The 21,604-nt window shown below is 44.9% G+C and overlaps 1 protein-coding gene, 1 long non-coding RNA gene and 3 other non-coding genes across 5 annotated transcripts; 2 read left to right on the top strand and 3 right to left on the bottom strand.

Annotated features, from left to right (window-relative positions):
- The first annotated feature begins 744 nt into the window (after positions 1-744).
- On the top strand, positions 745-816 carry TRNAA-CGC (transfer RNA alanine (anticodon CGC)). Its single transcript has one exon. It is a non-coding gene; the product is annotated as a tRNA-Ala (tRNA).
- Positions 817-1,077: 261 nt separating this feature from the next.
- Positions 1,078-1,148, bottom strand: TRNAG-GCC (transfer RNA glycine (anticodon GCC)). The gene has a single exon. It is a non-coding gene; the product is annotated as a tRNA-Gly (tRNA).
- A 6,707-nt stretch (positions 1,149-7,855) lies between these two features.
- On the bottom strand, positions 7,856-15,781 carry LOC144327726 (uncharacterized). Its single transcript, XR_013392798.1, has 3 exons — positions 15,290-15,781; positions 10,361-10,514; positions 7,856-9,475 (listed from the first exon to the last, which is right to left on the bottom strand). It is a non-coding gene; the product is annotated as an uncharacterized LOC144327726 (long non-coding RNA).
- Positions 9,575-9,848, bottom strand: LOC114600028 (small Cajal body-specific RNA 13). Its single transcript, XR_003707438.2, has one exon.
- Positions 15,782-15,914: 133 nt separating the features above from the next.
- On the top strand, positions 15,915-19,650 carry GLRX5 (glutaredoxin 5). Its single transcript, XM_028732141.2, has 2 exons — positions 15,915-16,335; positions 19,229-19,650. Exons 1-2 carry the CDS (start codon positions 16,014-16,016, stop codon positions 19,405-19,407), a joined length of 501 nt encoding a protein of 166 aa, XP_028587974.1. The 5' UTR covers positions 15,915-16,013; the 3' UTR covers positions 19,408-19,650.
- The last annotated feature ends 1,954 nt before the right edge of the window (positions 19,651-21,604 follow it).

Below are 21,604 nucleotides of genomic sequence, written 5' to 3'. Positions count from 1 at the left end.
GCGACGTCACGAGGGAGGCCCTCGAGCTGGGACGGGTCGCCGGGAAGGCGGGAGCCGCTGAGGCGCCTCCACGTCAGCCGGGCGGGATGGGCGGGCGGGCGCGCGCGCGCTGCCAGAGGGGCCCCTCGAGGCCAGCCTCCCTCTCGGCCCCGCCGCGACCAAGGCCCCCCGCCAGCGCGAGGACGTTGCTTGCGCATCCCCTCCGCGGGCCTCTCGCCCCCAAAGAGGAAGCAGAGCCCAGTTAGGACAATTAGTCGGGCGGGTGTGAGGAACTGGGGAGCTTCCAAGGTCTGCTGCTCATTTATGGCTTTCACATGGGTTTGAAAGGTAAACTCGGTATTCTTCAATATGTCAACTGATAAAATAGTAATGGAAAACAGCAATTGTAAATCTCTCCCTAAGCACCTTGGGTAGCTTTTCCCTTTGTGTGTTTTTCTGACCAGATAGGCAGGGGTCAAGGTCTCTAGCTTCACTTCAGCACAATGAGATAATCCTCCTCTCAGACTAGCCTGCCAGCTTGTCAGAGGAGGAGTTGTGCAAAATGCAATTTGACACTTGAGGGAACTTTCAGCGAGCGATCTTTTGTATCCTTTTGTGTAGCATTGTGGTTGTTGTGGCTTGGCTCTGCTCTTTTGCTTGTCCTTTCATGCTGAGACAAGTACACAACCATTATTAAAGGGTTAACATTTTTCTGAAGGATAAGTGTAGAATGCATATACTTCACTGAGCAGACACTGGGAGCTGGGGGATGTAGCTCAGTGGTAGAGCGCGCGCTTCGCATGTGTGAGGTCCCGGGTTCAATCCCCGGCATCTCCAGTGTTTTTTATTCTCTTGTGCAAATTTTCCAATTTCAATCCCCTCTGTCAGCCAGTACATATAAAACATGTATACTTTTGTCTATTGAGTTTATGTGTTTCTAAGACGGTTTGAAATTCATTACTTAGAACATTGAAAATACAGGCTTATACGTGAGTTTTCTTCCTCATTTTAAGAAACACAGTTCTTGCGGATTTTCTAGATTGTAAGAAAACACTTGTTACAATATAGTATGAATTTGTAATGTAAAAAAAAATAAGTTGCATTGGCCGGGAATCGAACCCGGGCCTCCCGCGTGGCAGGCGAGAATTCTACCACTGAACCACCAATGCACATGCTTGAATTTATTCCTCAGATGCTCCTTCTGGGAAAAGTTTTTCTGCCTTACTGACCTAACTGACTAGAAGCTATTTCATCAGTTCCGTGAAGTGTTATATTCAATTGGTAGGTGTCTGTATACATGTTTGTGGAGGGGGGGAATGTAAACAATGAGGTCAAATGGAATAATAATAATAATAATAATAATAATAATAATAATAATAATATTTATTTATACCCTACCCAGCTGGCTGGGTTTCCCCAGCTACTCTGGGCGGCTTACAGCATATATAAAACATAATAAAACATCAAACATAAAAAACTTCCTGATACAGGATTAGAGATGAAATGGGGGAAAAATACAGTTGGGCAAATTTGATAAAATTTACATGATTGCAAAATAAACACAGTAATTTGCAACAGTAGCATTTGATAACTCAAACATCCCAAAATTACTATTCAATCCAGAAATTATAGATGAGATTCTGTGGCGTCATGCTGATGTCACCCTTTTTTTTAAAAAAAGGTTTCTTTGTTAAAGACTGGCCCCTTACAAGTCCACAGGAGAGTGTCAAAAGACGCTACAAGTTCTTTTCTGGTTTATGAATATTTCCCTTTATCATAACAGAGTGTCATAGAGGACGTTGAGCACAATGAATTAGAAGTCTTCAGGCAGATCTCTAATTTAGCAAGAGAATGGAAAGCATCAGTACAACCTTTCCCATCCTCTCTGCAGATTTTATATCCAGGGAAAAGCCTTCTTACTGCCAGCATTAGTACCCCACTCCTTTCCCAAATGGTGTCAGGAGGGGCTGCTGGCCTTCCCTAGGCTGGCTTGGTCTCACAGTGGCTGAGAGGTCCTGGCTAGGTTTACTGGTATGACCTGGGAATGACCCCAATCCTCTTTTCTCCTTTTGTTTCTTATAAGGTCCTGGAACACCTCTTGCACCCGTCATGGGGTGCTGCAGAAGCTGTGTGGCCTCTCCCTTCTTTACTCTGGTTGAATGAAAAGGAATATTCCATTAAAGTGGGTATTAAAAAGAAAGCTGTAGTGTAGGGAAAAGGATGATGAGATTAGCAGTGGCAGCTGAAATGGTCCCTGCCTTGTGCATTCACATGGGTAGATGGACCCGTGTTTTAGAAATCAGGATGAGCTCCAGGATGATAGCATAGGGTCACCTCCTCAACAGGAAGGAGACCCTGTTGGTGGCAATGCTTGGCAAACTGCAGACCTCTACAAGACCTGGCCATCAGAATGGCTATGGCTGATGGTCAAGCACCATGACCCTGGAGGGCTAGGGCATAAAGTAACCCTCAGAACAGCTCTTACTCCTAGGAAGAAGGGCGATAAGAGAGAGAAATGTTCCCTGATACCAAGATGAGGGATTCCTTTGGAATGCAGATAGAGTTAATTGATAAGAATAATGATCTGTTGTGAGCTTGACAGAAGTGTACAATAGATGAGCTTTCCTGCTTTGGCTCATCTTCTTTTTTTTCTTTTCTTTTATCTTTCCCATAGTTGCTTATGTTCTGCGTCATGTACTTCGATATTTTTTGTAGTTTTTAAAGTTTTTTTCATTACTATTAAGGAATTTTCCTTTGTAATTTTGGTTGTCTATATTTATATGCACCTGTTTATTTGTACCTGTTTAAAGCAAAATAAAAGTTTTTTTAAAAAGAAAAAAGATAAGAGCACTCGTGCTGGATATGTGGTTGGTGCCAGCAGACAGGAACTCCACAATATGCACGGACCATCCAGCATCACAGGTACAGGAGTCTAACTGGTCAAATGGGTCCATGGTTATGTCCATGCTTTGCCTCTTCAGAAGACTCAGATGTACAACAACATAGCAAGCTGGTTGTTGGCACAGGTACAGTGGTACCTCAGGTTAAGAACTTAATTCGTTCCGAAGGTCTGTTCTTAACCTGAAACTAATGGGGCCTCCTGCTGCTGCTGTGCCGACGACATGCGATTTCTGTTCTCATCCTAAAATAAAGTTCTGAACCCAAGGTAATATTTCTGGGTTAGCAGAGTCTGTAACCTGAAGCGTATGTAACCTGAGGTGCCACTGTATTTTCCTCCAGAGCGGACTGACTGTGGGAACCAATGAGCTCTTAGAACAATTGGTCTTTAGGTTTAGGTTTATGGGAGGCTGCACCCCCTTACTCCACTCACCAACACCTTGCCATTCCCCCCACATTAACCCCCATGGGCTTCCCCATAATAACAATAATAATAATAACAACAATAATTTATTATTTATACCCCGCCCATCTATTTTTTATCTTGCAGGTAAAAGTGAAACACTAGAATTGCATATATCAGATTTAATCATGACATTTCTCTCTGGTTTCCCTGTTGTGGGTGAATCCAGAATGTGGGCCAGCAGGATCCTCAAATTAATAATAATAATAATAATAATAATAATAATAATAATAATAATAATAAATAAATAAATAAATAAATAAATAAATAATTTATTATTTATACCCCGCCCATCTGGCTGGGTTTCCCCAGCCACTCTTTGCGGCTTCCAACACAATATTAGAATACAATCCTTCAGATATTAAAAACTTCCCTAAACAGGGCTGCCTTCAGATGTTTTCTAAAAGTCTGGTAGTTGTTTTTTTCCTTTGACATCTGGTGGGAGGGTGTTTCACAGGGCTGGCGCCACTACTGAGAAGGCCCTCTGCTTGGTTCCCTGTAACTTCGCTACTTGTAGTGAGGGAACCGCCACAAGGCCCCAGGAGCTGGATCCCAGTGTCCGGGCAGAACGATGGGGTTTGAGACGCTCCTTTACTGTAGGTATACTGGACAGAGGCCGTTTAGGGTTTTAAAAGTCAGCACCAACACTTTGAATTGTGCTTGGAAACGTACTGGGAGCCAATGTAGGTCTGTCAAGACCAGTGTTATGTGGTCCCGGCGGCCACTCCCAGTCACCAGTCTAGCTGCCGCATTCTGGATTAGTTGTAGTTTCCGGGTCACCTTCAAAGGTAGCCCCACATAGAGCGCATTGCAGTAACCCAAGCGAGAGATAACTAGAGCATGCACCACTGTGGCAAGACAGTTCGCAGGCAGGTAGGGTCTCAGCCTGCGTACTAGATGGTAGACAGCTGCCCTGGACACAGGATTGACCTGCACCTCCATGGACAGCTACGAGTCCAAAATGACTCCCAGGCTGCGCGCCAGGTCCTTCAGGGGCAGTTATCCCATTCAGGATCAGGGAGTCCTAAACACATGCCCATTTCCTGTCCCCCAAAAACAGTACTTCTGTCTTGTCCGGATTCAACCTCAATCTGTTAGCCGCCACCCATCCTCCAACCACATCAACACTCAACCATTACACTTTACAACTACTAAGCTCACTTTCATCTTCCTAACCCCACTTCTGAAGACACTTCTCTTCTGTTCTGCATACCTGCTTTACACCCTTTTTAACATTTATGCCCATGCCACCTCCTCCCCTTCCTTTTGTGCACCCCGATGTCAGGGCCTGGCTGGATGAGGAAGAGTTGTGCGCATTAACCACCCAATAATGTCCCCCCCCCCTCCCCGGATGACACAGAAGAGGAAGCCCAGAGGGGCTCCTCCTTGTAGTTTATGGCTGCTTAGGAGGAGTCCAGAGGAAGAGGACTAGAAAGGGAAGGAGGCGCCAGACAAGTCTCAGCAATGTATTCACCTTGACTTTTTTGAATTAAAAAGCTGATTGCACTTCTAGTTTTCCTTCTGACCTGTGGATGAACCTGCCTTCCTGATAGCCCAAACACCCCCTTGCACACAAAACTACCCCATGGTAACGTGCACCTTCCTCCTCCCGCATCCTTTTCTCCTTCTGATTATGAAGCCACCATACCCTTCTACTCTGTGGACCCTTATATGCCCCTGCTTTAATCTTCACCCCTATTTTGATGCCTCTTACTCACACAGATTTTCCGGTCCCCATCATGCACTCAGCTCTCACCTTTGGCTCCTAGAAGCTGTCAGTATGCGATAGCAGCCACGTCACCCCCCCCAATGGATTTATCTGGCCAGCTAAACCAGGTGAGGGGAGCCAATGGGTCTCAAACCCTTGGCGAGTTAGGGACTTCTCCTGCATGGAAAGGCAGGCTCCAGCAGATTGAGTGGATGAGAGCAAGAGGGGGTCCAGTGATCAAGAAGGCAGTTTCTGCAGGTGTTGTTGAGGTATGTATGGGGCAGATGGGGCTTGTCCACCTGGGAAGGTAGCCCATCTAGAAGGAAATTGATCCAAAATCTCCGCTGCCTTGTGGGATATCTTCAGGAGAAGTAAAGACTCAGAAGTAAACCCTACACAAATCCGGAGTGGAGTCCCTAAAATGGTTAGATGAAAATGGTACACATCTGATAACACCTGCAGCTGAACTGGTGCCAAATGTATTGCTCTGCTTTCCTTTGGACCATATCAGCAAGGCCAAGGGGTGGGGTCTTGTCTGGACAGCACAGAACCTCCATACACAGTCCAGGTTTGTGTCAAAGGGAGCTCACTTCAATGCTGCTAACACAGTGGTTTGACTTCACCCCCAGAGATGCACTTCATTGTTTCTTGAGACAAGTCGGATGCCAACAATACTTGCACAGATCACCCCCATATCCACACCTTAGCTTCTCTCCTATTCTGCACCCCCCTTTGCATGCACCCATGATATGTTATTCCATCTTTAAGATGAATGGAATCTTAAGAGCAAGCCTCCCAGTTAGCTTCTTCAGTTAAGATCAGTTGGGGGGTGTTGCACACATGTGGGTGGTTTGCCTGCTCACAAAATATCTCTTCTGCTGTAAATTACTACATTGAATCCTGCACTTAATGTTGAGCACACCACATTGTACAAGAAGTGAAATACATTGTGGGAAGGTATTATGGAATATTTGCGGGCTCTGCATCCTTTATCTCACACAAGACAGTTGAGCAATGGCAGAGAGAGATGTTTGAGTACAGCAAGAAGGGTAGTACGGTGAGAGGGGGTAAGTGGTTGTTTTAAACAATGGCAGAAGTTTGAATAAAGCAGTAATGGTCATACATAATTTTATTTGTTTCACCTTTTCCTAGTTCAAATCATGTTTAAGGCGGCTTACAACATGAAAAAATATAAATTGCAAACATAACAAAAGTGGTCATAAACAAATAAAACATCAAAAAGTATGCAACCAAATTAAACCATTTCCACATAAATTATGTAGTAACATTGAAAGGAGAAATGGCAGTTTTAAACAGCAGTAAAGGTTTGAGTAAAGCAAGGATGGTGGAACACTGAGGGATTTTTAAAAAGTTCTAACAAGAAATTAAAGAGATGGGTTCAACACAAATGCTAACTCCAAAAAGCTAACATTGCTAACTTCCTTCTTGTTATACTCAAACCTTATTTTAAACAGTCACTTCCTCTCCTCAGTGTCACCCCTGCTTGCTCTACTTAGACTTCTACCATTGTCCCCTTTTTATGTCTCAGTGCTCCCACCCTCCCCTGCCATGACTTTATGCAAATCCAGGATTGCAATGTGGCAATGCAAATCCTCCAATGCAATGATTCTTACATTTCTATTATATACAATGTTTGCATATAAAAAGATAACAAATGTAGCAAATGTGCTTTTGTTTTCCAAATATAAAATGCATGTAAACAAATTTTAAGTACAATTTGCACTATCTTCTGCCTTTTAAATAAGTTGTGACTGCACATTCATATTTCACTTTCTCATTCAGATAGTAGTAGTAATAATTTTTTGGCATTCTCCAGTGTCTTGCATTATCTGGTTCTAAGCATTATAATATAAATTAGAAAAACAAACCATAGATTGCTTTCTGATGGCTCCCAAGAGGATGGTGTTTTGGAGATCAAAGTCCAACCCCCAGGAATTCTGCTCTGGAAACAACATTGAGCAGCAGCAGCTGGAAAATATTATCATTTATACTGTCATGCTAGATATGTACCGTATTTTCCGGCCCATAGGGCGCACCTAGTTTTTTAGGGGGGGAAATCAAGGAAAAAATATTATCCCCCGCCCCCCGCAGCTCTGGGAGCAGCGGACAGGCTGCATGCAGCCTGTGCGCTACTCCAAGACCTTCTTCCTGCTTTTGCGGGAGGTGGCGGAATTCCCCCACCTCCCGCAAAAGCCCACAGGAGCCACGCCACGACTCCTGCGGGCTTTTCGACCAGGAGGGAGAAGGGACTGAAACGGCCAGTCAGTCCCTTCTCCCCCCTTGGGGAAAAGCAGGCAAAAGCCGTGCGCTCTTTAAAGGCTGCGCGGCTCCTGCGGGCTTTTCGACCCAGCTTGTGGGGCTGGCGATGGGGGGAAGCGCTGCTTTCCCCCACCGCCAGCCTCAAAGCCGGGTCGGAGAGTAGCGGGAAGACTTCGCGCACCTTCCCGCTGCCCCCCATCCTCTGGGGCTGGCGATGGGGGGAAGTGCTGCTTTCCCCCACCGCCAGCCTCAAAGAGCAGACACTTCTGGCTTCAGCGAAAGCAAAGCGAAGCCTCCAGAGCGCAGGCTTCCTAGAACCTGAAATGTAGAAATCGATTTGGAACTTTCATACCATTTACATTCATCAGGTTCCTTTGCTATAACTGTTTTCAACACCAGTTAAATACATGTGTTTAGATGAACCTATCCAAATATGTAAAGTTAGTGTGTATTTTAATGTGCAATTTTATTTTATGATGTATATTTTAAACTGCTTATTTTATTTATATTTTGAGTTTAAGGTAAACTTACATTAAACTTGACTTTTATTGTTCCTTTTTGTGTACATTTTAGATTCTCTGTAAACCCAACGTAGCAGTTTTTACAATTAAGTAGCATACAAATTATGATCAAATAAAATTCTATTTTCAATTTGATAATACTACTCACAGTCATCAGGTTACTGGTCAACTTATAATTGGAACAATGCATAAACCAGTAGCTAAAGCAAGAGTAGGCAAACCTTTTGCATCCAATGGCTATATCCAGTCCAGTGGGGGGGGGCAGTTGGGGTCCATGTGCCAATGGTGTAGTTCACGTGTGTGCAAGTGTGCACACAGGAGAGCATAGTCTTTTCAGCCTGCTAAACAACTCTTTGAGGCATGTGGACTTTATGAGGAGGAAGGCACAGGATGGCGACTTTCAACATGTGTCCTCCTCCTCCTCCTCCTCATCATAGAAATAGATTGTATACCACCCTTCATGTGAAGATCTCAGGGTGGTTCACAGCATAAAAATACATAATAAAAACAAGAACAACAACAACAACAACAAAAAACAACCTATTGCCTCTAAGCAAATTTTCCAGGGGGGAGATAAATTTGGCAGGTGGGAAGACAGCTTGGGCACCCACAGCCTAAACAGAAAAGCTGGTTGTCAGGGGCTCAGGAGCAGAGGCGCAGGGGAGAGAGGAAATGGAGAGCGAAGGGGAAGAATCTGAGGGCAGTGGAGGGCAAAATGACAGTGACCTGAGAGATTCCATGAGCCTCTCCAGTGAATCAGAAGATTCCCAGAAGGGGGCGCCGATGGCCAGGGCAAGGGGGGTCCCAGGGGGGACACACCAGAAGCAGGGGGCCAGCGGAGACTCCCAGAGCAGTAGCTGGAAATCAGGGCCAGCTTCCCCACCGGAGCGTAGTGGGGGGGGGAAGAGTCTCATAGGTCAGAGTCAGCGTCTCCTCCGGCAAGCAGCGACAGGAGCAGTATAACGGTCAGAAGGAAGGTGGCAGGCTGGGCGCGCGCGCCAAGTTCAAATGTACAGGCACGCGGGACAGCAGAAATCCCGGATTGGGAACCAGGTCCTAAAGCCCGCCGGAGGGAGGGGGAAGACTCGGGGGAGTCAGCGTCAGAAGAGTCCAGAAAGGGGAAAACCCCGGCGGACAGGCGGACCCAGAGGAAAAGGGAGCAGAGGAAGAGGTGGAGCAAGGCTAGGGTCTTAAACTGGTGTCTGGGGGGAGGAGACTCAGACGGAGCTTCGACGGTCTAGGGTTTCAGACGTAGGGCTGGGCGCCACGGCTGTCAAACCAATAATGAACTTCAATAAAGACTTCTGTATATAAAGAGGAACTGGCGTTGGTCCTTTGTGAGCTGGGACCAGGGGCAGCTCTGACACTGGTGTTTAGTACATTTGACCATGTGGTCTCCTGTCATAGTTATTTATAAATCTGCTTTGTAGTTTATGCAGCATCTATGAGTAGTTGAGAATAAGTCCCCATTGAACACCTCGGCCCCCGTGGTGCTGAATTTTCAAGGCAGGAAATGCCAACGAGCTGTAGTACATTTAAGAATTTTAACAGTGTTCCTGACCAGTTGCATTTGTGGCATACAATTTTCAGGTCTGGATTGGAAGTGAAAGATTTGAGTCACTTAACCTAAAAAGCAAAACGTACAAAGGGCAATTGTTAGTGATTTTGGTATTTTCAGAACATGAAACATATAATGCTCCAATTGGTTTTAGAGAACCTACTCAAATATGTAGCAGTTTTTAGTGTTCAGCAGAAATGCTCCATTTGCTGAACAATATCATACAGCAAATTCACTCTTACTGTTGATAGATGGATAATGACACTAGGACAATCATTATCTCCGTGGCAACAGTACTGCATATGTCAGAGGAACATTGCACATGGAGCGGATGCTACTTTTTACAGTCCTGCCTCGGCTTCCTCAGTCAGATACTCTTTCTGCAAAGCCAATATGCCCAGAGTACAAGAGCAACTAAGGGCAATTCCAAGGCTGCAGATTTACTGCAATGAATGGATAAGCTTGGCATGCCATGCAAATTAGTCTTGTGATACCTTCAAAACCAACCAATTGATTGTGGTGTGTTTTGGTAAGAGCCCGTACAAAGGGTACTGAAGGAGGCCCGTGCCTACAAGTTTAAACGACACATGCACTAGTCTTTAAAGAAGCACAATAGTGTTGCTTTCTCTGTGGTCAGCCAACATGGGTACCTTTCTACAATTTATTCAAAACACTTAGTAAATGTTCAGTGCTGACGGTTTTCAACAGCAGACAGCCATATGCTTCTGCACAGCCCATAGGCGAATATGAACCAGACATTCTCCGAATTTTGTTCCCCACTCCTAGCAATTAGCATGCCAAATAATACCACCTCTGGTCCTGGAGGCTCCATTTAGCAATTGGAATGATCAGCAATACTGATCTTCCCAGACTAGTTTCATATTATGTCCCAGTTCTATTAAATTCAACTGAACACATTTCCATTAATATTAACTAAGATGGGAAGTACTTGCCTTTTTGAGAATTTGGCCGTTCTTTACTAACTTCCATTCCAATGAGTCAGCTCATTGACAGCTTATTGCAGTTGGTTTCAGACAGGAATTCTAGGTCAGTGTCCATTGATATGCTCAGTGAAGAGGTAATTTTGTTCAATCACAAAAGCAACACCTGAAATAAAAGGCAGAACCTATAAATTGGGGCTCTTTGCAGAAGACCTAATGGTCACAACACCAGACCCCCTAAACCAGGGGTCAGAAAACTTTTTCAGCAGGGGGCCGGTCCATTGTCCCTCAGACCTTGTGGGGGCCAGACTATATTTTGAGGGGGGGGGATTAAATTCCTATGCCCCACAAATAACCCAGAGATGCATTTTAAATAAAAGCACAAATTCTACTCATGTAAAAACACCAGGCAGGCCCCACAAATAACCCAGAGATGCATTTTAAATAAAAGGACACATTCTACTCACGTAAAAACACGCTGATTCCCGGACCGTCCACGCGCCGGATTTAGAAGGTGATTGGGCCGGATATGGCCCCTGGGCCTTAGTTTGCCTACCCATCCGTAATCAGGGAACTCAACACATTTGCAACAGTGTCAGGCCTACAGGTAAACTTTGCAAAGTCTGAGGCTATGTGCTTCAACACCCCCCCCCCCTCATACCCCAAAAGAATTCACAAACATCACCAAGATAAAACTTTCCCGCACCAAGTTCAGATACCTAGGGGTACAAATAACCAGAAACCTCAACAAATTATACCTCCACAACCACAACCCCTTGTGGCGACAAATCAACTAAGACCTGAAGAGATGGAACAATACCAACTTCATTCTCTTAGACAAAAGTCATGATCAAAATGATCACCCTCCCAAATCAACCTACCTGTTCCAAACTCTCCTAATCCGAATTCCCCCAGCACAACTTCACAAATGGCAGAAAAAAATACACATGCCCTATTTTTCACTCTAAGACGCACCAGACCACAAGATGCACCTAGTTTTTGGAGGAGGAAAACAAGAAAAAAAATATTCTGAATCTCAGAAGCCAGAACAGTAAGAGTTTTTGAAAGCAGCAATCCCTCTTGCTGTTCTGGCTTCTGTGATAGCTGCGCAGTGAAAGCAGCAATCCCTCTTGCTGTTCTTGCTTCTGTGATAGCTGTGCAGTGAAAGCAGCAATCCCTCTTGCTGTTCTGGCTTCTGTGATAGCTGCGCAGCCTGCATTTGCTCCATAAGACGCACACACATTTCCCCTTACGTTTTAGGAGGGAAAAAGTGAGTCTTATAGAGCAAAAAATACGGTATTTATATTCTCACATAATAAACCAAGAATAAGCCCCAAATACCTGCACTTCCCCTCCTCAGAAGGAAGATGGGGAATCCCCAACATAGAATCATATTACACCGCCAACCAAGTATGCCACATAATCCCATATATTCTAGAAGACGAGATGAAACATTTGGAGAGAGACACAACTGAAAATACCCCCACCACAGCATACCCATTCCTCCCAAACAAAATAAGGGAAATCCCCACAACACTAAACAGGTTTACACAGACCATCTTAAAGCATGGAAAGAATAAGTAGGTAAATTGTCCCCAACCCCATCCCCACTAATACCCCTGGCACGCCACCCACTATTCCACCACGCAGAACAAAACCTTCAGATAAAAACCTGGCAGGCCAAAGGCTTATACCTCCTAGCAGACTTCTACGAAAACAACAAATCCATATCAACACAAGAAATAAAAGACAAACTAGGGCATACCCAGATGCCCTGGCTAACACACCACCAATTACATGCCCTCCTAAGCAACCCAATTGTAAAATCAGCTGCAACTAGGCCCTTGACAACCTTCAAAAACCTCCTCCTAACAACAAAGGGACATGGCAAAGGGCTGGTATCCACAATATACAAAATACTGCTCCAAAACCCCACAAACCCCCTTGATGTAATCAAAAAACAATGGGAGGATGACATAGGCTATGAGATTAACCAACTCTTCTGGACAGCAGTCACACAAGAAATATACAAAATAACTAAACAAGTATTAGAAGTCACCCCAGAACTGGCCCTACTAAAAATCTTCCAATATAACAATGCCCACTCATACCACAAAGAGCTCATAACCCACCTACTCTCAGCAGCCAGAAACATGATAGCCAGACACTGGAGAGACCTGTCAAGAGTAAGCATGGACCAAGGGTATCAAATAGTATGGGAAACAGCCTTCTTAGAAAAACTAACCAATAAACTGAAACTGACACAGGGACGAATAGAAGAAGATGCCTTCACCCCTGTTTAGTTCCCCTTTATCACATACATAACCCAACAAGACAACAACAAAAATCCCCCAACTGCATACAAATCAATCTGGCTAACCTGATTAAAAAATACACTCACTCACAGCTCACACACAAAAACAAATCTCACTACAGCCAACCAAATACAACCAACCACACCCTAAGCCACACCCAACATCTCTCACCGCCAAGGAAATACAACAATTGAATAGCAAGTAATGCTGACACAACCCCTCAGACACACTGAGTAATAGAAGCATAATCACCCAACTCAATCCCACTTGGCACTCTCCTCCCCCCTTTTCTTCTCCTTCCTAATTGTTTAAACCAATTCATAAACCAAGAACTTATACATTGACCACTAACAATGCAACATATGTTGTAGATATTTATCCACATTATGCTATTTTTTTGTGATATACAAATGACATGAGGAAACTTGGTATACTTATTTGTATAACAATATTCTTGTTTATAAAACCCAATAAAAAAACAAAAGAAAAAAGCAACACCTGGATAGCTCAGTTGGTTTAAGTGTGATGCTGATAATGCCAAGGTTTGCAGGTTTTATTTCTGTGTGGGACAGCTGCATATTCCTGCATTGCAGGGGGTTGGAGTAGATGATCCTTAGGGTCCCTTCCAACTCTGATTTATTATATAATCCAAAAGGCTTGCAGGCTGCCAAAGAGAAAAGATAACCTGAGTGCATGGTGCAACAAATTATTGAGTTTCCATTTACCAAAGGGGCTGTGGAATGTTAGCGACCAATATTGCTCTACAAAACTGATCAGTGCCAGAGATTAATTTGAACTTAAGGCATTATGCATGCGCAATGCAAATAACAACAGGTTGTGGGCATCCATCTGTCTCAGGAGACAATGGAGGAGTGTGCCTTTGAGAGTGAGGTCAACTGTTGGAAGGTTGCAGTGTCTGCTGTAACTATAGGGTCTGATGATGACAATAACAACAACAACAAAACAACAACAAAACAACAATAATAAATAATAATAATAATAATATATTATTTATACCCCATCCATCTGGCTGGGTTTCCCCAGCCCCTCTGGGCAGCTTCCAACAGAATATTAAAATACAATAGTCTATTAAACATTAAAAGCTTCCCTAAACAGGGCTGTCTTCAGATGTCTTCTAAGAGTCTGGTAGTTGTTTTTCTCTTTGACATCTGGTTGGAGGGAGTTCCACAGGGAGGGCGCCACAACCGAGAAGGCCCTCTCTGCCTGAGTTCCCTGTAACCTCACTTCTCACAGGGAGGGAACAGCAAGAAGGCCCTCGGCACTGGACCTCAGTGTCCGGACAGAATGATGGGGGTGGAGACGCTCCTTCAGGTATAGTGGACTGAGGCCGTTTAGGGCTTTAAAGGTCAGATGTGGGAGAGACATGTTTTGTTACAGTTGGGGCAGATGAAGGTGTCCGGTTGCGCTGCTGCAGATACACCATGGTATTTCTTCTCTCTGTACTCCTCCCAGCAGTCATGGAGCATCCATGAGCAACACAAACAACAACAACGACAAACTATAATAGTCAATAGCCACTGAGCCTAGGGCTTGCTGATCGGAAGGTTGGCAGTTTGAATCCCCACGACAGGGTGAGCTCCTGTTGTTCGGTCCCTGCTCCTGCCGACCTAGCAGTTCAAAAGTACGTCAAGTGCAAGTAGATAAATAGGTACTGCTCTGGTGGGAAGGTAAACAGCGTTTCCATGCGCTGCTCTGGTTCCCCAGAAGTGGCTTATAGTCATGCTGGCCACATGACCTAGAAGCTGTCTGCGAACAAATGCCGGCTCCCTCGGCCTATAGAGCGAGATGAGTGTGCAACCCCAGAGTCGTCTGCGACTGGAGCTAACGGTCAGTGATACCTTTACCTTTTTAGCTGAGAAGATCACTATATTATTGACCTAGATGTAGTAATCTCTTGAGCAAGGAACTTCAATGGGAAATGGCAGTTTGAAACTAATTACCAGTTAGGTAATTTTTATTGGTTTATCAGTCAAATACACACAGGAAACAAAAAATACCCCATACAGTGGTACCTCAGGTTAAGAACTTAATTCGTTCTGTTCTTAACCTCAAACTGTTCTTAACCTGAGATACCACTTTAGCTAACGGGGCCTCCCGAAGTGTCCAATTTATCTGCAACACCACCACATATGAAAGACAAATCTTTCCCCACTTCCCATCCATCATATCAGAGACAAAGATGGGTCATTCTGATAAAGTCTAATGGGCACACCACCACCCAAAAATTGCCTTCAATGTTACCATTGGATTTTCGCTGTTTTTGAAGGAGGGCGAGTCCCCAAGCAGTCCCACATACTATATAGTCATTCATCTTTACCCCCAAATTTTAATGCTCATGCAGGGCCGATAGTTACATTGATAATTCCTTGAGGCTGCCCCTTTGAAGTCTAGAATACAGATCGCCAGCAAGTAGGAAATGAGCGTAGTTATTTCTGCACATTTACTACCCTTTGATTCCTAACATTTTTTGCAGACTGAGGAAGGTGAAAGGACCAAAGGTCTGAGTCGGTAGCAGGCAGCTCCTGATGTCCCTACGAACCTTGTGGGCTGCCGTAGAGGAATACGGGGCTGGAAGCGCCTTAAACAGAAAGCGCTGCACAAATACCTTCTTGCTGTTTCCTTGGTCCCACAGGCCCCATCTCGGCCGACCTCGGGCTGCTGGGACTTCCAATGGGTGGGGCGGAGGGGTTCGGACGGACCCCAGGCCTCTTCGCCCGGCGCAGGGCTAAGCGAGGCGGATCCCACGGAGGATGCGACGGACGCGGGCCAGGCTGCTCTTCTCTGTGCTCTTCCCGAGAACCGCCGAGGGGCCGCATCGGGCCCTTGAAGCCCTTTAGCTTCGGAGGCCGGAAAACAGAAAACAAACACACCACCACCACGCCGGAAGCGGAAGTGCCGCCGCCGCAAATCTCGTTTCTTCAAGACTCCAACTTTCCCCGCCTCCCATGGGAAAGTGACAGAAAGCCCCATCAATCACAGCACAGCGCGTCGCGCTACTTCCTTTGCGCAGTCATAGGAGGCAGCAACAGCTCCTCTACCGCAGGAGAGATTTTATTCAAAGGACCCCGTGCGGTACGATTGGCCACTGGCGACGAATAGGAAGCGGCCGGCCTGCCTAGCCTCAATAGTCATTGGTAGCTTGAGTTCGACTGACAGGAATGCCTGCCTTTCCGTAGCGGCGCGTACGGGGCGGTGCTAAGGAAGCGCAGGCAGCCCCGCTTAAAGATTATTGGTAGCCCGAGCGTGAGTGACAGAAGCGGAACCGTGGCCTGCGTCCCTTTGGCTAGGCCGCGAGGTCGCCTGAGGGAGCCTCCGGCGAGCCCGCAGCCATGAGCGGGTCCTTCTGCCGGCTGCCCGCAGCCTTGCGGCGGTGGCGCGGCGCGCGGCCCACGACACTCTTGGCGCGGCCGCTGAGCCAGGCCGGCCCCGGAGGCGGCGGAGCAGAGGGCGGCGAGGGCGTCCCTTCGGCCGCCGGGTCGAAGGAGGCGGTGGGGCGCCTGGTGCGCGCTCACCCGGTGGTGGTGTTCATGAAGGGCAGCCCCGCGCAGCCCCAGTGCGGCTTCAGCAACGCGGTGGTGCAGATCCTGCGCCTGCACGGCGTCAGCGACTACCGCGCCTACGACGTCCTGCAGGACCCGGGCCTGCGCCAAGGTAGGCGGGCTCGGCGGAGGGGCCTCTGCGCCCGCGACACCTCTGAGGGGAAGGCGGGCTTGCGGGGCGGCAGGGAAACCTCGTTGCTGCTGCTGCCCGCCTGCATTTGCCAAGGCCTGAGCAGTGCCCCCCCCCGCCCCTCTTTCCTTAGAAGGGCCTGCTGTGGTTCCACGGAGTCTTCCTCATTAAGTTTCTGTGCCTGGCGGGTGGGAAGCGTGGCTGCGCGTTACGACTGTGTGGCCGGGCGTGGGACCCAGTTCTCGCTCCCGGCACCGCTCGCCCAGTCTTTCCCAAGGAGAAGAACGGGGAAAGTGGGTGCTGCTGGGTGCCACTGCCTGCAGGCGCCCTGAGCCTCTTTCGGCAGAAGAGCACAACCCTCCTCTCTCCCCTTCAATCTGATGTGTGTGAAGTGTTGCGTGTACACACGGACCCATCCAGGCTGCCGTAGCCTCCAGCGCTTCTCTCCACCGGCCTTTCCTGCTCTCGAGTAATGTGAGGGGAAGCGGTTGCCCTTTGGTCCTGCCTTCCCCGCAACTTGGGAGCTGGATGGAGATGTCCGTGCAAGTGCTCGGATGATCCTTGTACGATTGCCAGTCTCTTTTTGCAACTCAGGAGGGCCCTGCGACCAAATTGAGATTTCCAGTTTGGGGTTTGCATAAGTTCTTAATATTTTATTATTTATTAAATTTATATACTGCCCTTCATCCGAAGATCTCAGGGTGGTTCAGAAGATAAAAATACAGGATAAAAGCACAAAATAAATACTTAAAAACAAAGCAAAACAATAACACCCCCCTCCCACAAACACGTTTAAAAGGCTGTAGAATATAAATCACCAAAGGCCTGGTTGAAAAGGAACGTTTTTGCCTGGCTTCTAAAGAGTTATGAGATTGTATCATTTTTCAGAGCACTTTTAGAATATACACAAGAGCTTGCACCACTCCCTCAACTCCAAATGTCTGTCGGGAATAGATAAATAATTTGGACAGAGATAAAGAATTTGTATTTGCCAAACAGAGCAAATAGGTGTTGAAAAGCAGTAAAATATCCTAATTTTTTTAAAAATATGCAAATACATTTAAGGTTAGGTCCAAGAAGTGCTATATCTTTGTTCAAAAATTTCTGTTTAATGCATTAGGAAAGTCTTCATGTAGTTTCTGTGAATCTGTTGGCCAGGGATCAGGGCTAGAATTTGAATCTTGAATGAATTGCAAGAAGAAAAGTCTTAATGGAGGAAACAAGAGCCAATGCAGTGTTTTGAGTGTTAGCCTAGGACCAGGGAGACCAGGTTTCACATTTCTACTCAATCATGAAGGTGACTTTGTGTGAATCAGGCTTGACTGAACCTTCCTCACAGGTTGGTTGTGAAAATAAAATGTGAAGGTGAACGATGTGTTTTACCTTGAGCTCCTTGAAAGTAAATGTGGGATATAAATGTAATAGTAAAGATAAGAATGCAGTGCTGTTTCAACATGCTAAGGAGCCATGGAATGTAGAGAGACAATTGAAAGGAAAGATGGGGCAGTGAGAGCAGAATCTTTTGCTTTGGGGGAAAGTGGCTGGATAGAATCTGGAACCAGGGTCTCTACTTTGTGGAGGAAGGATAAACTGCAACATGTGTTTTGCAGGCAATGATTGATTTATACACGCCTAATTAATATGCAGGACGCGGGTGGTGCTGTGGGTAAAACCTCAGCGCCTAGGACTTGCCGATCGTATGGTCGGCAGTTCGAATCCCCGTGGCGGGGTGCGCTCCCGTCGTTCAGTCCCAGCGCCTGCCAACCTAGCAGTTCGAAAGCACTCCTGGGTGCAAGTAGATAAATAGGGACCGCTTACCAGCGGGAAGGTAAACGGCATTCCGTGTGCTGTGCTGGCTCGCCAGATGCAGCTTGTCACGCTGGCCACGTGACCCGGAAGTGTCTGCGGACAGTGCTGGCTCCTATAGAGTGAGATGAGCGCACAACCCTAGAGTCTGGCAAGACTGGCCCGTACGGGCAGGGGTACCTTTACCTTTACTAATTAATATGCAGCAGAAAAGAGGGTGGACTGGGGGGCAGAGTGGGCTGATGCACACTCCACTGATGTGCGCAGGGGTCACAAAATGGTTGTTGCCTGTATTGTAATTTTGTAGCAATTTTTTAAACTTGTGGGAATTAATCAAACTGAACTGATGATTCCTCAGGCCAGTGTTTCTCAAATGTTATGAGATTATCCTGGATCCTCCATACCCTAACACCAATCTTGGAAACTTGCTGTGTGTACGGGGGTTATGTGTGCAGGGGGCTGGACTAGATGACCCTTAGGATCCCTTCCAACTATGATTCTATCTGTTTACAGCACCACACTAGTTTTCTGTAGGTAGCTAAAGTACAGTACTGGATTTGATTGTGGGGAAACCCCATTTCAAATTGCAATGGACAAACTTAATCTATGGGGTTATTGGAATGAAATGCTGCTCTGTTCTCCATATAGCTTAATCAATATACTACCGCTTTCCACTTGCCTGGCTCCAAAATGCCCTTGTATAGTTTTGTGTTTCTCCTTGGTACTTCTGTCTCTAATCTGAAATAATTGGCTCTGCGGCATTTTTTTTAATTTGAATGAACTGATTCTATTCCATAATTCCATGCTTGGAAACCTCAGGTCTTTAATTAGTCAGTTTTGTCAGCTTAAATTGTGTTTTACACAGTAGCAAAAGGACAGGTCCCCTGCCCCAAGTCGAGGAGGAGAAGAGAGAAGGTGATACAGACTTAGAGCCAATAAGATTTGCTAAAAGGCTATGGGTTGTGTGCTTCTTTTCTCCAGTATAGTCTTAACTGCCTTGCCAGTTCAAAAACACTGTTATAAGTTGTCTAATGTATTTGGTTTAATTTGTCTTTCTGTTTTGATTCAGGAATCAAAAACTATTCCAACTGGCCTACTATTCCCCAGGTCTTCCTGAATGGTGAATTTGTAGGGGGCTGTGATATACTACTTCAGATGCATCAAAGCGGGGACCTAGTGGAGGAGCTTAAGAAATTAGGAATTCGCTCTGCACTTCTGGATTCGGAGAACAACCACGGAAAAAAATAAGCAAGTGACTGCTGTGACTTTGACAAAGACAACTTTTGACAATTTGGTACCAGAAAAGCCTTATGCAATTTAGCTCAGAAAGGCAACTTTTTGAACTAACAATGAGGTTTTATCATTAAGCATTATGTTACCCACTCTACTGTACAATAGACTGATATGTGGCTATTCTGTCTTGAATTTTTTAAAGCATAGCTCTGTAAATCAAATGTTTTACAATCAAAGTAAATAAGTAGTTCACTTCTATTTTTAATGATTTTGTGTTCATTTTGCTTGAGTCACCAAAAAGTGGAACTTCTTTTTCTGGGGTGCTTCCATACTAGCTGTTTATACTCCAGAACTGTTACTCTTATTTACTCACTTTACAGTATCATTAAGTTTTTGCTGTGCTTTCACTGTTGTTATTTCATATTTCCCCATGCTGCATAAAGTCTGACTTTAAAAGAAGAAAGAACAATGCTAGTTCCACAGGTGCAGATGGCCTAGCACTTCTCTTCCATTTTGAGATGTGTAGTGGCTATTTTTAAATTGGTGCTAATGCACTGTGGTGAAATTTAACAGATTAAAAATAAACAATAAGGAAAGGAAAAAACAAGCATTTAAGAATGTTGTGCGGTAATAAGTAACTATTTCCTGAAGCACCTGATGAGAAAGAATGAAACAATTTGAAGAAGTAATCAAATAAATTTAAAGTGACTGCTTTGGGATTTACATCAGGCATAGGTTGAATTAGGCAAGTTCAAGGTCATTTGTTACCTGACTACTCTTCTTTCACCAGCAGAAACTTACAAAGATTTATCCCAACACATATGCCCCTGAATCCCAACAATGCTAACAACAGGAATAAACTCCATTTAAACTCAGTGGGATTTCCTTCTGAGTAAATATTTGAAAGAAGGTCATTGCTGCTACTGTTTGTTTCTTCTCCCGTTGCTAGGGTTGTTGAACAAAAAGCAGGGTTGTTTTTAAAAGTTCCTTAAAGGGCATCTAAGTAATAAGACAGTTGCTCTTTAAAAAGCACTATAATGCATTGAAACTGCTTTAAAAAATCCCATTGAGGAATTATTAATGAACAGTTGCCTGGATGTGAATTGTACTCTTCTGCACTGGTGTGAGTGTGAACATAGCTTAGTGGAGTGTTTATGTGGAAAAGGCACAATAATCCCTGCAGTGTGGAAAATCTATTGGAAGTCTGCTCATAACTAACACTATGTAAAGCAGTGATTGGATAGAGCTGTGCATCTTTCAGAGCTGTGCATCTGGAAGCATCCTTGGATCATCTTCATAATTTGCAAATTGTGTTCTAGGCATAGTGTGAGTTTCCTTTGCTTCTCAGTGAAAAATGAAGGAAGTTGATGCCTTCGTTTTATTTGTGTAGAGTTTAGGAACCTAATCAGCCTATATTTAGGGACACATATCAAGAGTGCAGTAAATTCTTAGCTTGAAAACAAATACCACAGTAGTCATGATTACTGTTTCCAAAGTCAATAAATGGGTTTGGGGGGAAAGCCAGAAGTTTGGATTAAAAGCCAGGAAGTAACTTCTACCTCTGCCCAAAAGACTGCCTCAATTAATATAAAGCCTATAATCAGTGCTTTAATATATATATACTTAATTTTGTGGCTCCAAATGGAAAATGTGCAGTTTTGGTATCACAGTTTATTGCTAGTGTCCATTTTTATATAAGTGCACAAACCCCTTGGGATACAGCCTTGGAACCAATAATTGGGTGTTTAACATTCTGAAATATTTTGTAAAGTTATGCATGGACATGTGTTTTCAAAATCTGCAGTGATTTGTGCTTCACTGAAATATATTTTCTATCCAGTTGAATGAGGAAATAAATCTGTTTCATGTTGGACTGAAAAATGTAGACAGCATAATATTTGTGGATTATTTTTTTTTTTTAAACTCCATATATCAAGCTCCCTTAATGTTTCTGTTTCTAGGCACAAAAATATATTCATTGAAAGCTTACACATTGTTTTGTGCAGCTACAGTAGTAGTAAAATAAGGGCCCTCACTATTTTTAAATAGGCGAGCAGTTTGTACCATTGGATACAAGTAAATAATCTGAGAGATTTGTCTATTATTGATCTGTGATTATTTCAAGTTTCCTTTTGAGGTAAAGGGCCTAGAACATGAATTTTAAAATCCTGTCTCTTCACTGATTTCTTGCTATTTTTTAAAGCCAGCAGTA

This window comes from Podarcis muralis, chromosome 5 (genome assembly GCF_964188315.1).
Source record: "Podarcis muralis chromosome 5, rPodMur119.hap1.1, whole genome shotgun sequence".
NCBI classification, from domain to species: domain Eukaryota; kingdom Metazoa; phylum Chordata; class Lepidosauria; order Squamata; family Lacertidae; genus Podarcis; species Podarcis muralis.
This window is presented reverse-complemented; position numbering and strand designations above follow the sequence as displayed.